At 42.7% G+C, this 17726-nt stretch overlaps 1 protein-coding gene across 1 annotated transcript in view; it reads left to right on the forward strand.

Moving 5' to 3' along the window:
* Positions 1–17726, forward strand: part of LOC120042197 (protein unc-13 homolog C-like) — a gene marked incomplete at its 3' end in the record, with an annotated part of 129591 nt that overhangs the window by 99163 nt on the left and 12702 nt on the right. Inside the window, 2 exon segments of the mRNA XM_038987074.1 lie at positions 3732–3865; positions 5024–5109. Coding sequence (XP_038843002.1) covers positions 3732–3865; positions 5024–5109 — 220 coding nt within the window.

Genomic DNA, 17726 nt, shown 5'->3' on the forward strand with positions numbered 1-17726 from the left:
AACAGTGTAATTAAAATATAATGTATAGTAGTACAAATATTAGAATGAGCTACGTCTAGAATACATACAAGCAAGCAATCACACACACACACACACACACACACACACACACACACACACACACACACACACACACACACACACACACACACACACACACACACACACACACACACACACACACACACACACACACAGCAACACGCTTCACTGCAGGTTGTTGAATAATTGAAGCCATATTATTTCAGAGCTGCCAGGGACAGGCTTCATTTTAACACACCATATTCTATTAATCAAAACTACATTTCATGTTGCCCAGAGATATACACACGGGTGTGTTTGTGCTTGCGCGTGCAATACAAACACACACTGTGAGCAGTGGGTTATCTATCTGTAAAGTCATTAAGATAAGAGAGGAAATGTGTTGGTGTGAACAGAATGTCCAGACAGTTGAGTCTGATTCTAACCGTATCTCCCATCTACAGAGAAACATTTATCAGCTCCAATACTACAGCAGGACTGTTACAGGGAGCTACAACTCTCCTGCTGTACTCCTTCCTGTACTAGAACTCTCACTAGTCCATCACTATACCAGGACTGGTCTACAGACAACTATCAACTCATATACTATACCAGGACTGGTCTACAGACAACTATCAACTCATATACAGTACCAGGACTGGTCTACAGACAACTATCAACTCATATACTATACCAGGACTGGTCTACAGACAACTATCAACTCATATACTGTACCAGGACTGGTCTACAGACAACTATCAACTCATATACTGTACCAGGACTGGTCTACAGACAACTATCAACTCATATACTGTACCAGGACTGGTCTACAGAAAACTGTCAACTCATATACTGTACCAGGACTGGTCTACAGACAACTATCAACTCAGATACTGTACCAGGACTGGTCTACTGACAACTGTCAACTCATATACCTGCACTGGTCTACAGACAACTATCAACTCATATACTGTACCAGGACTGGTCTACAGACAACTGTCAACTCATATACTGTACCAGGACTGGTCTACAGACAACTATCAACTCATATACTGTACCAGGACTGGTCTACAGACAACTATCAACTCATATACTGTACCAGGACTGGTCTACAGACAACTATCAACTCATATACCTGCACTGGTCTACAGACTATTGTAAACTAGTGGTTCAAGCCCTGAATGTTGATTGCCTGAAGGCTGTTCCTAGGCCGTCATTGAAAATAAGAATTTGTTCTTAACTGACTTGCCTAGATAAATAAAGATTAAATAAAAAATGTAATAAAAATCAGACCATATACCATGGGTATGACAAAACCTTTGTTTTTACTGCTGTAATTACGTTGGTATGGCCAATATACCACACCCCCTCGGGCATTATTGCTTAATTAGATAATATACCAGCACTAGTTAGATTTTTACCAGCGCTGGTCTACAGACATCAGATCTGTAAACCAGCACTAGTCTACAGACAGCTAAAACTCTCCTACTGCTCTTTCCATGCTGTTCTGTTCTATCTCTATCTGTGTTGAACAGATGGTGCTTCGAACAACAAGTGATTAAGCAGAAACAGCCAGTTCAGTTCAATCAGTGTTTTAGAAGACGGCATCAGTGGAAGAAGGGCAGGGCTGCTCTAGAAAAAGTGTTTCTCTGCAGCCAAACACACACACACATGCACTCATGCATCAATCAATCAATCTATCAAATGTTTTTATAGAGCCCTTTTTACAACTGCAGTTGTCACAAAGTGCTTTTACAGAAACCCAGCCTAAAATCTCAGGGAGCAAGCAATGCGGATGTAGAGGCCGGTGGCTAGGAAAAACTATCTAGAAAGGCAGGAACCTAGGAAGAAACCTAGAGAGGAACCAGGCTCTGCGGGGGGGGGGGGCAGTCCCCTTCTGGCTGTGCTGGGTGGAGATTATAAAGGTACATGGACATTAAGGCCAAGTCGTTTTTCAAGATATTCAAACATGTATAAATGACCAGCAGGGTCAAATAATAATCACAGTGGTTATTGAGGGTGCAACAGGTCAGCACCTCAGGAGAAGATGTCCGTTGGCTTTTCATAGCTGAGCATTCAGAGGTAGAGAGAGAGAGAGGTAGAGAAAGAGAGAGACAGGTAGAGAGAGAAGTGGAGAGAGAGAGAGAGAGAGAGGTAGAGAGAGATAGAGAGGTAGATAGGTGGAGAGAGAGAGAGAGAGGTAGAGAGAGAGAGGTAGAGAGCGAGGTGGAGAGAGAGAGGTAGAGAGAGGTAGAGAGGTAGAGAGAGGTAGAGAGAGAGAGAGAGAGAGAGAGGTAGAGAGAGAGAGAGAGAGAGAGAGAGAGAGAGAGAGAGAGAGAGAGAGAGGTAGAGAGAGGTAGAGAGAGAGAGAGAGAGAGAGAGAGAGAGAGAGAGAGAGAGAGAGAGAGAGAGAGAGAGAGAGAGAGAGGTAGAGAGAGAGAGGTAGAGAGCGAGGTGGAGAGAGAGAGGTAGAGAGAGGTAGAGAGAGGTAGAGAGGTAGAGAGAGGTAGAGAGAGAGAGAGAGAGAGAGGTAGAGAGAGAGAGAGAGAGAGATGTAGAGAGAGGTAGAGAGAGGTAGAGAGAGAGAGAGAGAGAGAGAGAGAGAGAGAGAGAGAGAGAGAGGTAGAGAGAGGTAGAGAGAGAGAGAGAGAGAGAGAGAGAGAGAGAGAGAGAGAGAGAGAGAGAGAGAGAGAGAGAGAGAGAGAGAGAGAGAGAGAGAGTTGAAATAGCAGGTCCCGGTCAGGGAAGCAACTCGGGTGAACAGATCAGGGTGTGCATGCGTGCCATCATCAACCTGCACACACACACACTCGCTCTGGGAGGAGATGGGCTGAGGTGTCAATGTGAGTTTTTATCTGTGTTTGTCTGGTTTCTGTTTAGCTCCATTTAAGATGTCAGGCCATGTCTTGAATTAAACATGAGCTGCAGGCTCAGCTTGCCATACAAAACTCTCTGCTCTCTGTAAAAGTACACTTGAGGTCTACTGTCTGTCTGTCTGTCTGTCTGTCTGTCTGTCTGTCTGTCTGTCTGTCTGTCTGTCTGTCTGTCTGTCTGTCTGTCTGTCTGTCTGTCTGTCTGTCTGTCTGTCTGTCTGTCTGTCTGTCTGTCTGTCTGTCTGGGATTACTGAGCGCCACCACAACCTTCATCTCTGCTTCTCTCTCTCTGTCTGTCTGGGATTACTGAGTTCCACCACAACCTTCATCTCTGCTTCTCTCTCTCTGTCTGTCTGGGATTACTGAGTTCCACCACAACCTTCATCTCTGCTTCTCTCTCTCTGTCTGTCTGGGATTACTGAGTTCCACCACAACCTTCATCTCTGCTTCTCTCTCTCTGTCTGTCTGGGATTACTGAGTTTCACCACAACCTTCATCTCTGCTTCTCTCTCTCTGTCTGTCTGGGATTACTGAGTTCCACCACAACCTTCATCTCTGCTTCTCTCTCTCTGTCTGTCTGGGATTACTGAGTTCCACCACAACCTTCATCTCTGCTTCTCTCTCTCTGTCTGTCTGGGATTACTGAGCGCCACCACAACCTTCATCTCTGCTTCTCTCTCTCTGTCTGTCTGGGATTACTGAGTTCCACCACAATCTTCATCTCTGCTTCTCTCTCTCTGTCTGTCTGGGATTACTGAGTTCCACCACAACCTTCATCTCTGCTTCTCTCTCTCTCTGTCTCTCTTTCTCCACCCCCCTCTTCTATCCCCCTCCAGGCCCGTAAGCAGAATGTTCCCCGGGAGGAGCAGGGTCCGTCTATAAAGAACCTGGACTTCTGGCCCAAGCTCATCACTCTCATGGTGTCTGTGATCGACGAGGACCGCACCGCCTACACCCCTGTCATCAACCAGTACGTACAACATGGACACACACACACAGTGATAGATCTATTTTGGGATAATGGCTCTGGGATAGCTGAGGGCATAAACTGCTAGTGAATAAGCAACGGAAATCAGTGAGAGAGGGGAAGCAAGAGAGAGACGGAAAAAGTGTGTGTGTGTGTGTGTGTGTGTGTGTGTGTGTGTGTGTGTGTGTGTGTGTGTGTGTGTGTGTGTGTGTGTGTGTGTGTGTGTGTGTGTGTGTGTGTGTGTGTGTGTGTGTGTGTGTGTGTGTGCGTGCGTGCGTGTGTGTCTCTCTCTTTCTGCATCTGAGTCTGCATGCTTGCGTGATTTACTGGGGGGAGGGGTAGATGCATGAGCTATGAGGAACATTCAAGGATTAGCTCACAAATATTTCTCAAGGCAAGACATTCTGCCTTATATTAGTGTGTGTGTGTGTGCATACATATGTACACACGCATGTGTTTTGCATTTGTGTGCATGTGCGTGCTACATACGTGCGCAAGTGTTTTGCGTTAGTGTGTGTGTGTTTGTGTGTTAGCGCATGCGTGCTTGTTTTTGTGTGTGAGAGCTATATTAGGGAAAGTAACACATTGAGAGGGAAACTGACCTTATCTGCACAAAAAGCCTTTCATCTACTCCTGTCATTCCATCGCTATGTGTAGGCTGGATTATTATCCCAGTGACTTTTCACAATTAAGGGCTGACTGGAAATCTATAATATACAAAATAACAATTTATCTGCAAACGCCTCTTCCTATCTCTCTCTCGCTCTTCTTTCTCTTTCTTCACTTCCCCATCTCTCTCTGTTATCCTCTCTACCTTTATCTATCTCTCTTTATCTATCTCTCTTTATCTATCTCTTTTTCCCTCTCCACCTCTCTGTCTCCCTTTCACCACCTCTCACATATACCATCCTCCCTCCCTCTTTCTCTCTCTCTCTCTCTCTCTCTCTCTCTCTCTGAATTCTTCCTCTGAGATTCAACCAATTTATCCCCAAATCTCCAGTGACACCCTATTCTCTGTCCAACCCACTTCCACACTCCTTCTGACCAGAGCTAGGGATTAGGGTACTATTTGAGACAGAACCAGGCAGTCTGAGTGTCCAGTCAGGCTTGTGATTATGAGGATATGAGTGTGATGTGGATCCATTGTAATTCCTCCCACAGATTTCCCCAAGAGCTGAATATGGGGAAGGTCAGCGCTGAGTTCATATGGAACCTGTTTGCCCTGGACATGAAATACGCCATGGAAGGTTAGTAGGAAATGCTATTGATCTGTCAAAACCCTGTGTGTCACTTCTCTCTGCTCTCTCACTCTCTCTCTCATTCTTTCTTTCTCTCTCTTTCTGCCTCTATCTCTACTCGCTCTCTGATTCTCTCTGCTTTCTTCCCCAGAGCTAAAGTAGGGCTTTCCTTCAGAGGACACGCTATACTTATATTACTATCTAAATCAGAGTCATGGTGGCAGGTGTGTGTGTGTGTGTGTGTGTGTGTGTGTGTGTGTGTGTGTGTGTGTGTGTGTGTGTGTGTGTGTGTGTGTGTGTGTGTGTGTGTGTGTGTGTGTGTGTGTGTGTGTGTGTGTGTGTGTGTGTGTGTGTGTGTGTGTGTGTGCATGCGTGCCTCTTAGTTGTTGTCAGACTGGGTTTGAGCAGTGGGGGTGTGTCGCTCCAGGGAGTCTGTGTTTCCGTGTTGCAGGGAGGCACTTATCAGTGTTGCACATGCTCACATATCTCCTCTTACCTCGCCCTCCTCCTCCCTCCTCTTACCTCGCCCTCCTCCTCCCTCCTCTTACCTCACCCTCCTCCTCCCTCCTCTTACCTCGCCCTCCTCCTCCCTCCTCTTACCTCGCCCTCCTCCTCCCTCCTCTTACCTCGCCCTCCTCCTCCCTCCTCTTACCTCGCCCTCCTCAAACCTCCTCTTACCTCGCCCTCCTCCTCCCTCCTCTTACCTCGCCCTCCTCCTCCCTCCTCTTACCTCGCCCTCCTCCTCCCTCCTCTTACATAAAATCTGTCAAAACAGATGACCAGTTTGACCATGGCACAAAGTTGTTATCTCATTACAATGGGACCTGCTTGCATCGTATAAGATAAGGGCATTCTTTCCCATACATCATAATTGCTATTTGTTTTACCACGATTCTTCAGTGGTTTTATATTAGCTATGTATTTTATTGGAGAACATAAATCCACATAAATCTCAAATAAACCTGAACTGGTATGGTGCTGTGCATCTGGCGGTGTGCGTATGACAGCAAGCTTGCCTGCCTGCCTTCATGTGTGAGTGCGTGTGTGTGTGTTAGTGCGTGTGTGTATGTGAATGTCCCCAGTCAGTGCTATTAAGAAAGCAGGTCATTGTGTGTTAGTTCCATCTGTTTGGAGGAGAAAGGAAAGCAGTGACCTCACCAGTGGTCAGTCTTTTTACCTTTTCACATGTAAGTTCTAAATATCTCTAACGGTCACCCCAGGGTGAGGTTTTTTATGCGCGTGGTGTCAGAATGCACTTTTCCAAAATGGGATTGTTACACATCAGGACAGTTCACCCACGCTGCCCTCAGACCAAGGTGCACTGCCTGCTAATGATCTATTGGCTATAGAGCAGCTTGTCAATTTCTAATTATTTTCTAACAAGTTCTTTTTATTTTCTAACAACTGTTTGAATTGAGGTGTGTTCCGCCCATTTCACTGTTGCAGACAGTTTGTGTTTGAGACATTACTGAGCCAGACAAATGTCTCTCTTCGACGAGAGCCCAGGCACAAACTCTTTCCTCCCTGGCACATTTTCCAGCTGGCTGCCACATTGCCTTCACTATTAATAATAACTTTGGACATGTGTGCGTTCCTATCAAAGTAAGTGCCTTATTATGTTATCATTATAGTTTCTGTATATCGTGTTATTGTAGCTACTGTAGCACACCGTATGTATGTATGGAGCATAATGCATTTGCTGTTTTATTCACATGTTTTCAAGTCCTGGTGACAAATCATGCATTACAATTCTTGCATAGATTGTAATGGAAATATATGTGTGTAAAATATATATATTTTAAGGTTGTACTAATTATGATGAGCTAATTCTAAGCTAATTGCCAGCTATGTGTGGCGCCATGTTTGTTAACATCATAAAATGCATTTTGGTTGTCACGTAAATGTCTGCCAGACCAAAGATGTTAGAACAAAATTAAGTGAAGGGATGGTTCAATCGTCTTTGAGTAAACTTCAGGAAGTGAATGATGGTAAACGACACACCCCATTCAACATGCATACTGCAAACAGACCCAACTCATCTTGCAACCTCTTATCTTTGGTTGACATGAAAAAACAAATATGGCGGCCCGCACAAAATACCCATCGCGTTTTATTCAATTATTTAGATCACTGGTGAGGTCACCCATGATATGATGAATTGTAAATAGTAATTGCTATTAGCTAATTACGGTTTCTGTCAGCCGAGAGTTAGCTAAATATGACCGCTTGTGTTAGGTCACTCTTTCCTCAGTTAGCGCTACAACTAACGTAGCTGACATTTTCCGGTTTGGATGAGAATTGTGTTAGCCTTTCACATGGACGACATAACGTTGTGAAGACTGTGTTTCTGTGAAAAAAACAATGTGGCCAGCTCAAACGCTGACTGCTGCGTCAATCCTCTGGACGTTGTAAATAAGTGTTCTAATCACAGTGGTTTGAGCGTACAATGCAGGGACCACTTTAGAATGATCACACCCGTGTGTTCCTACATGTCAAAGGGTTCAACACTATCCCACTGCATTATCCTCATTCATTTATATACAATAACTACATACACACACACACGCACACACGCACACAAACACACACACACACCCTAGCATGCACATAACCAGAACGTCCCAAGTCAGTTTGTGTGTGTGAGCGAGAGAGTTGCTGATAGAACAGTTTCAATATAAAGGCAGGCGGCAGTTCATGTTGTGTTTGAGAGAGAGATGGAGAGAGATGGAGAGAGAGAGATGGAGAGCGATGGAGAGAGAGGCCATAGAACCCGGCCGTCACAGACACATTTGGCTACCCAGAGAGGACAGGTTGTGCTCACTCTGCCCTCAGAGAGGTCGAGACAGAGCTGCATTTTCTCCTACACTATGAGAACTATACTAAAAAAAAAACTTTTAAAAAACAATGCACACATTTTGAATGTGTGCCATATAAGCTGCAAAATACACTACATGACCAAAAGTATGTGGACACCTACTCATCGAACATCTCATACCAAAATCGTGGGCATTAATATGGAGTTGGTCCCCCCTTTGCTATTATAACAGCCTCCACTCTTCTGGGAAGGCTTTCCACTAAATGTTGGAACATTCAGCCAGAAGACCATTAGTGAGTTCAAGCACAGATGTTGGGTGATTAGGCCTGGCTCGCCGTTGGAGTTCCAATTCATCCCAAAGGTGTTTGACGGGGTTGAAGTCAGGGCTCTGTGCAGGCCAGTCAAGTTCTTCCACACCGATCTCAACAAACCATTTCTGTATGGGCCTCGCTTTGTGCACGGGGGCATTGTCATGCTGAAACAGGAAAGGGCCTTCCCCAAACTGTTGCCACAAAGTTGGAAGCACAGAATTGTCTAGAATGTCATTGTATGCTGTAGCGTTAAGATTTCCCTGAACAATGAAAAACAGCCCCAGAACATTATTCCTCCTCCATCAAACTTTACAGTTGACACTTTGCTTTGGGCCAGGTAGCATTCTCCGCCAAACTCAGGTTCATCCGTCACTGCCAGACGGTGAAGTGTGATTCATCACTCCAAAGAACGTATTTCCACTGGCGGCGAGTTTTACACCACTCCAGCCGATGTTTGGCATTGCTCATGGTGATCTTTGGCTTGCTAGGCCTTGGAAACCCATTTCATGAAACTCTGACGAACAGTTCTTGTGCTGACGTTGCAATTTGGAACTCGGTAGTGAATGTTGCAACCGAGGACAGACGATTTTCAGCACTCGACGGTCCCGTTCTGTGTGCTTGTGTGGCCTATAACTTTGCGGTCCTAGACGTTTCCACTTCATAATAACAGCACTTACATTTGACCGGGGCAGCTCTAGCAGGGCAGAAATTTGACTAACTGACTCTTTGGAAAGGCATCCTATGACAGTGCCATGTTGAAAGTCACTGAGCTTTTCAGTAAGGCCATTCTACTGCCAATGTTTCCTATGGAGATTGCATGGCTGTGTGCTCGATTTTATACACCTGTGAGCAACGGTTATGGCTGAAATAGCCGAATCCACTAATTTGAAGTTGTGTCCACATACTTTTGTATATCTAGTATATGTAGCTTCTCGCCACACTTGTAGAGACAGCCACAAGTGTAGGGACGGCCACAGACAACTTTGCTACATGTGTCTTTCTCACTATTTATTTATTGTCCTCATTAGTTTCTTACTTCTTACTTCTTACTTCTTGTCATGTTAATTGTTACCACTCATTGAGTATTATTATTTTTACTATTATCATCTACAGTGTGTGGCATCATTGATGTGTTGTATCTATATGTTTGCTTTTGCAATGTATGTGGTAACACGTTCCATGCCTTTTAAAGCCATTTGAATTTGAGAGAGAGAGAGAGAGAGAGAGAGAGAGAGAGAGAGAGAGACTGAGAGAGAGAGACATTGAGAGACTGAGACTGAGAGAGAGAGAGAGAGAGAGAGAGACTGAGAGAGAGACTGAGACAGAGAGAGAGGGAGAGAGAGAGACATTGAGAGACTGAGACTGAGAGAGAGAGAGAGAGAGAGACAGAGAGACAGAGAGAGAGAGAGAGAGAGAGAGAGACATTGAGAGACTGAGACTGAGAGAGACTGAGAGCATTCTGCTTTAATTAAGTCTTTGATGCATACCCTGCTTCCCGCTCAGGGCCCTACAGTGCTAGGGTAAAAGCAGAAAGGGATGCAGCTAATTTTAGAGAGCTGTGTGTGAGTGTGTGAGAATTTGTGTATGTTTGCTTGTGTGCTTGCAAGCGTTTGTGAGAGTGTGCGTGCACCTGTTTGCAACAAGCCGTGACGGTTTGACTTCAGCATTCAACATTTGTCCAGAGGGGTATACTGCGATGCAAGCTATATCTACTCAGGGTTTTCTAGCTTCAATTAACTTCCCAGTCCAGCTCAGGTTTCATCCGTATTACGATGGTGGATATTGCTTGTCCACCTGACGCTAACTCTAGCAGGCTTGTTACTGCGTGTGCATGTTGCACATGGCTAGTCGAACACCAAACTCTTCATTGAGACAATGCTGAAACATCAATCCATGGGAGTTTCAGAACTCTTCATTGAGACAATGATGAAACATCAATCCATGGGCGAGTCAGAACTCTTCACTGAGACAATGCTGAAACATCAATCCATGGGCGAGTCAGAACTCTTCATTGAGACAATGCTGAAACATCAATCCATGGGAGATTCAGAACTCTTCATTGAGACAATGCTGAAACATCAATCCATGAGAGATTCAGAACTCTTCATTGAGATAATGCTGAAACATCAATCCATGGGAGATTCAGAACTCTTCATTGAGACAATGCTGAAACATCAATCCATGGGAGATTCAGAACTCTTCATTGAGACAATGCTGAAACATCAATCCATGGGAGAATCAGAACTCTTCATTGAGACAATGCTGAAACATCAATCCATGAGAGATTCAGAACTCTTCATTGAGACAATGCTGAAACATCAATCCATGGGAGATTCAGAACTCTTCATTGAGACAATGCTGAAACATCAATCCGAGAGATTCAGAACTCTTCATTGAGACAATGCTGAAACATCAATCCATGAGAGATTCAGAACTCTTCATTGAGACAATGCTGAAACATCAATCCATGAGAGAGTCAGAACTCTTCATTGAGACAATGCTGAAACATCAAGCCATGAGAGATTCAGAACTCTTCATTGAGACAATGCTGAAACATCAATCCATGAGAGAGTCAGAACTCTTCATTGAGACAATGCTGAAACATCAATCCATGAGAGATTCAGAACTCTTCATTGAGACAATGCTGAAACATCAATCCATGAGAGAGTCAGAACTCTTCATTGAGACAATGCTGAAACATCAATCCATGGGCGAGTCAGAACTCTTCATTGAGACAATGCTGAAACATCAATCCATGGGAGATTCAGAACTCTTCATTGAGACAATGCTGAAACATCAATCCATGAGAGAGTCAGAACTCTTCATTGAGACAATGCTGAAACATCAATCCATGAGAGAGTCAGAACTCTTCATTGAGACAATGCTGAAACATCAATCCATGAGAGAGTCAGAACTCTTCATTGAGACAATGCTGAAACATCAATCCATGGGAGATTCAGAACTCTTCATTGAGACAATGATGAAACATCAATCCATGGGCGAGTCAGAACTCTTCATTGAGACAATGCTGAAACATCAATCCATGAGAGATTCAGAACTCTTCATTGAGACAATGCTGAAACATCAATCCATGGGAGATTCAGAACTCTTCATTGAGACAATGCTGAAACATCAATCCGAGAGATTCAGAACTCTTCATTGAGACAATGCTGAAACATCAATCCATGAGAGATTCAGAACTCTTCATTGAGACAATGCTGAAACATCAATCCATGAGAGAGTCAGAACTCTTCATTGAGACAATGCTGAAACATCAAGCCATGAGAGATTCAGAACTCTTCATTGAGACAATGCTGAAACATCAAACCATGAGAGAGTCAGAACTCTTCATTGAGACAATGCTGAAACATCAATCCATGAGAGATTCAGAACTCTTCATTGAGACATTGCTGAAACATCAATCCATGAGAGATTCAGAACTCTTCATTGAGACAATGCTGAAACATCAATCCATGGGAGATTCAGAACTCTTCATTGAGACAATGCTGAAACATCAATCCATGGGAGATTCAGAACTCTTCATTGAGACAATGCTGAAACATCAATCCATGGGAGATTCAGAACTCTTCATTGAGACAATGCTGAAACATCAATCCATGAGAGATTCAGAACTCTTCATTGAGACAATGCTGAAACATCAATCCATGGGAGATTCAGAACTCTTCATTGAGACAATGCTGAAACATCAATCCATGGGAGATTCAGAACTCTTCATTGAGACAATGCTGAAACATCAATCCATGAGAGATTCAGAACTCTTCATTGAGACAATGCTGAAACATCAATCCATGAGAGAGTCAGAACTCTTCATTGAGACAATGCTGAAACATCAAGCCATGAGAGATTCAGAACTCTTCATTGAGACAATGCTGAAACATCAATCCATGAGAGAGTCAGAACTCTTCATTGAGACAATGCTGAAACATCAATCCATGAGAGATTCAGAACTCTTCATTGAGACAATGCTGAAACATCAATCCATGAGAGAGTCAGAACTCTTCATTGAGACAATGCTGAAACATCAATCCATGGGCGAGTCAGAACTCTTCATTGAGACAATGCTGAAACATCAATCCATGGGAGATTCAGAACTCTTCATTGAGACAATGCTGAAACATCAATCCATGAGAGAGTCAGAACTCTTCATTGAGACAATGCTGAAACATCAATCCATGAGAGAGTCAGAACTCTTCATTGAGACAATGCTGAAACATCAATCCATGAGAGAGTCAGAACTCTTCATTGAGACAATGCTGAAACATCAATCCATGGGAGATTCAGAACTCTTCATTGAGACAATGATGAAACATCAATCCATGGGCGAGTCAGAACTCTTCATTGAGACAATGCTGAAACATCAAGCCATGGGAGATTCAGAACTCTTCATTGAGACAATGCTGAAACATCAATCCATGAGAGATTCAGAACTCTTCATTGAGACAATGCTGAAACATCAATCCATGAGAGAGTCAGAACTCTTCATTGAGACAATGGTGAAACATCAACCATGAGAGATTCAGAACTCTTCATTGAGACAATGCTGAAACATCAATCCATGAGAGATTCAGAACTCTTCATTGAGACAATGCTGAAACATCAATCCATGAGAGATTCAGAACTCTTCATTGAGACAATGCTGAAACATCAATCCATGAGAGAGTCAGAACTCTTCATTGAGACAATGGTGAAACATCAACCATGAGAGATTCAGAACTCTTCATTGAGACAATGCTGAAACATCAATCCATGAGAGATTCAGAACTCTTCATTGAGACAATGCTGAAACATCAATCCATGAGAGAGTCAGAACTCTTCATTGAGACAATGCTGAAACATCAATCCATGAGAGATTCAGAACTCTTCATTGAGACAATGCTGAAACATCAATCCATGAGAGATTCAGAACTCTTCATTGAGACAATGCTGAAACATCAATCCATGGGCGAGTCAGAACTATTCATTGAGACAATGCTGAAACATCAATCCATGAGAGATTCAGAACTCTTCATTGAGACAATGCTGAAACATCAATCCATGAGAGAGTCAGAACTCTTCATTGAGACAATGCTGAAACATCAATCCATGGGCGAGTGAGAACTCTTCATTGAGACAATGCTGAAACATCAATCCATGGGCGAGTCAGTGCCACATTTTCATTTTTGCCAAAATCAAAATGGAAGAAAAGTTATCTTGCAAATTCAGCAGGCTAAGGTGTGAAATAGGCTTTTAGAAGTGCCGTCTTTATATTATTACTTGTTATCGTTAATGCCGTCTTTGGTGTGCTTTGGTGTACTTATGAGAACCTTTTTCCCACTAAAATAATGTTATTAAGTCATGCGAAAGTTTGACTGTGTGAAGTTTCAAATGCATTATGTCATTAGCCTAAATGTGTCATGTGACAGGTATTCTAGCTTCACTATTTTCTAACACACAATAAAAAACATTTCAGTTGAATAACATATCGAATCAGTCGTCTTCCTCAAATGAAGGGGATGATGATGCAATATTTGTAAGAGGGAGGGAATCTGATTTCATTGGTCCTCAACCCGTGGGTCAGACAGTTCATTTGAGATGAATGGAGTTAGCCCTGAGTTAGCCTGCCCGGGTGCAGGTTAGTTCTGAAGGATTCGTTGCCATATAAATTTACCTGGCTAAGAGGTGAGACACTTTCATGGTACAGGTTATTCCGAGTTGAACTCAGAGTTGACCGAAGTTACTAGGCCTTTAAACCAAATGTTGCAATTGCGATTAGATCATAAAACTGGGAAAATAATGATTATTCTAATTCCATAGTTAGAAGATAATAATGGGCGCTTGGAATACAGTCTTGTTTGACATGGCAACTAATGAAAATGCCAGGGAGAAGTTATTGTGATTGGGTAGGAACCAAAGTGTTGGTCAGTGTTTCCTAGGGGACCCTATAATCTTTGGCTACATTAAATGTTTTCTGTTAGCTACTTCATGTAGCTAACATATTCATGCTTCACCTATTCCTCTTTGATTTAGAAGATACTGTTGCACTAACTTCACTGGTATCAGGATGTATAGCTTGCTACTTTAGACAGCTAACTAGTGATTAGCATTAGCGGCTAACAAGACTTAGCCACAACTTGTTAAAAAAAGAAAACATAGCTGTTTGCAGATGTAAAAAACACTAATAGTGTAATTATAGAACTCTTGTAGATTTATATTAACAAGCAGAGTGGAAGCAGCATCGTAGTCATTGTTGCATGTGCTGCATTGACAATGCAGACTAATTGCAAGTGTCTGGTGGCCGAGCAAAAACAAACGCGCTCCTTGAGTGACAGTGGGCGGGGCTAGGTCTGTGTGGAAAACAGAATGGAGAGAGAGAGCGGAGAGAGATGACTCAAGTAGAGGAGTAGACTACAGAAAAGGATGTTACGCATGGCGTATCACATTTAACAAACCAAACATTCAAATACAATGTTGAAAGGTAAAGTAAAAACTCAAACCAGTCCGTGCATCATACCGGTATATAGTAAAATACGGTATACCACCCAGCCCTAGATTGAATGCACGACCCTCGGAGCCGGGGCTCGCAGCTTTTGCCCATCCTCCATCCTCATCCACAAAGCCGCAATTCTACTTGATGGTAATAGTGCCCCTAGTGGCCGGTTTTGAAGGCATCTCCTGACGTACTGGGAACCTGGACGAACGTTGAATATCGCCTTGGATCTGGAGTGACCTGGCTGATTAGAAGAGTATTATACATTAATTTGTGGTTGCCCCGGGAGGTCGACACAGGTCAACCCCTACAGCCCTCTCCCCCATCCTTCCCCCATCCCTCCTCCCCCTGTGCAGTGTGTTGGTAGGCCCAGGGAGAACTCTTCTGTGCCAGCAGGGTTGATGGGTTCTCCCTGGGCCTACCAACACACTGCAAGGGGGAGGAGGGAGGGAGGGAGGGGGAAGGATGAAGGAGAGGGAAGGATGAAGGAGAGGGCTGTAGGGGTTGTAGGGAAACCAGGGATGAAAAGGCTGGGAGGAAAGGCAGGGTAAAGCAGACAGACACACACACACACACATAAAAACATAAACACACACACACACACACACACACAGGGAGGATTGCTATCATCCAGAAGGCGAGGTCAGTACAGGTGCATTAAAGCTGGGACCGAGAGACTAAAAAACAGCTATCTCAAGGCCATCAGACTGTTAACCTCTACTTCATCACCATCCCTGATCCGGGAGCATCCTCATCAGTAAAAAAGCTGACTAGCATAGCCTAGCATAGCGCCACAAGTAAATACTAGCATATAAATATCATGAAATCACAAGTCCAATACAGCAAATGAAAGATACACATCTTGTGAATCCAGCCATCATATCCGATTTTTAAAATGTTTTACAGCGAAAACACAATATGTATTTCTATTAGCTAACCACAATAGCAAAAGACTCAACCGCATATTTTCACCATTTTTTTACCGCATAGGTAGCTATCACAAAACCGACCAAATAGAGATATAATTAGTCACTAACCAGGAAACAACTTCATCAGATGACAGTCTTATAACATGTTATACAATAAATCTATGTTTTGTTCGAAAATGTGCATATTTGAGGTATAAATCATAGTTTTACATTGCAGCTACAATCACAAATAGCACCGAAGCAGCAAGAATAATTACAGAGAGCAACGTGAAATACCTAAATACTCATCATAAAACATTTATGAAAAATACATGGTGTACAGCAAATGAAAGATAAACATCTTGTGAATCCAGCCAATATTTCAGATTTTTTAAGTGTTTTCCAGCGAAAACACAATATAGCATTATATTAGCTTACCACAATAGCCAAACACACAACCGCATTCATTTACCGCAAAGGTAGCGATCGCAAAAAAACAGCAAAAGATATAAAATTAATCACTAACCTTGACCAACTTCATCAGATGACAGTCCTATAACATCAGGTTATACAATACACTTAATTTTTGTTCGAAAATGTGCATATTTTGAGCTGCAAACCGTGGTTATACATTGTGAATATGTAGCATCGATTCACCAGAATCTCCGGAGAAATTTTGGACAGTCACCTAATCTAATCAAAGAACTCATCATAAACTTTACAAAAAAATACATGTTGGACAGCAAATGAAAGATACACTAGTTCTTAATGCAATCGCCGTGTTAGATTTTTAAAAATAACTTTACCATAACAAACAGCTTACGTTATAGCGAGACAGCGCCCGCAAAAAGGAAGGAAAATACTACTAAACATTTTCCACAGAAATACGAAATAACATCATAAATGGTTTTTACTTTTGCTGAGCTTCCATCAGAATCTTGTACAAGGAGTCCTTTGTCCAGAATAAATCGTTGTTTGGTTTTAGAATGTCCTCTTCTCCTGTCGAATTAGCAACCTTAGCTAGCCAAGTGGCGCGAAGATGTCCATCTTCACCTAACGCAGAGAACGGAAAACTCCAAAACTCCCGTTAAACGTTGAATAATCTGATAAAACTATATTGAATAAACATACTTTACGATGATATTATCACATGTATCAAATAAAATCAAAGCCGGAGATATTAGCCGTCTATACCGAACGCTTTTCAGAAGCCAATGCTGATGTCCTTCCCGCGCCTTGGTAGACAAAGGAAATAGTGGTCACGTCATTCCAAGAGCTCTTGTTCGACCTCAGATCAAGCTAGACACCCCATTCCACCTCCCACTGCCTGTTGACATCTAGTGGAAGGCATATGAAGTGCATGTATATCCATAGATTTCAAGCAAATGAATAGGAAGTCCCTGGAACAGAGCCTCGATTTCAGATTTTTCACTTCCTGTCAGGAAGTTTGCTGTAAAATGAGTTCTGTTTTACTCACAGATATAATTCAAACGGTTTTAGAAACTTGAGAGTGTTTTCTATCCAATAGTAATAATCATATGCATATTGTACAATCTAGAATAGAGTACGAGGCAGTTTAATTTGGGCACGATTTTTTACAAAGTGAAAACAGCGCCCCCATATTGACAAGAAGTTTTAAACAGCCATCACTAACATTGAGTGGCTGCTGCCAACATAGACTCAAATCTCTAGCCACTTTAATATTAATAATTGGATGTAATAAATGTATCACTAGTCACTTTAAACAATGCCACTTTATATAATGTTTGCATGCCCTACATTACTCATCTCATATGTATATACTGTACTCTATACCATCTACTGCATCTTGCCTATGCCGTTCGGCCATCGCTCACCCATATATTTATATGTGCATATTCTTTTTCATCTCTTTACACTTGTGTGTATACGGTATTTGTTGTGAAATTGTTAGATTACTTGTTAGATATTACTGCACTGTCGAAACTAAACGCACAAGCATTTCTCTACACTTGCATTAACATCTGCTACCCTAGTGTATATGACCAATACAATTTGATTTGATTTGATACTCACTCTGGTTACACTCTCCAGAAGGCAGGTCACTGAGTGCACCCATAGCACAT

The sequence above is a fragment of the Salvelinus namaycush genome, unplaced genomic scaffold, assembly GCF_016432855.1.
Source record: "Salvelinus namaycush isolate Seneca unplaced genomic scaffold, SaNama_1.0 Scaffold632, whole genome shotgun sequence".
Taxonomy (NCBI): domain Eukaryota; kingdom Metazoa; phylum Chordata; class Actinopteri; order Salmoniformes; family Salmonidae; genus Salvelinus; species Salvelinus namaycush.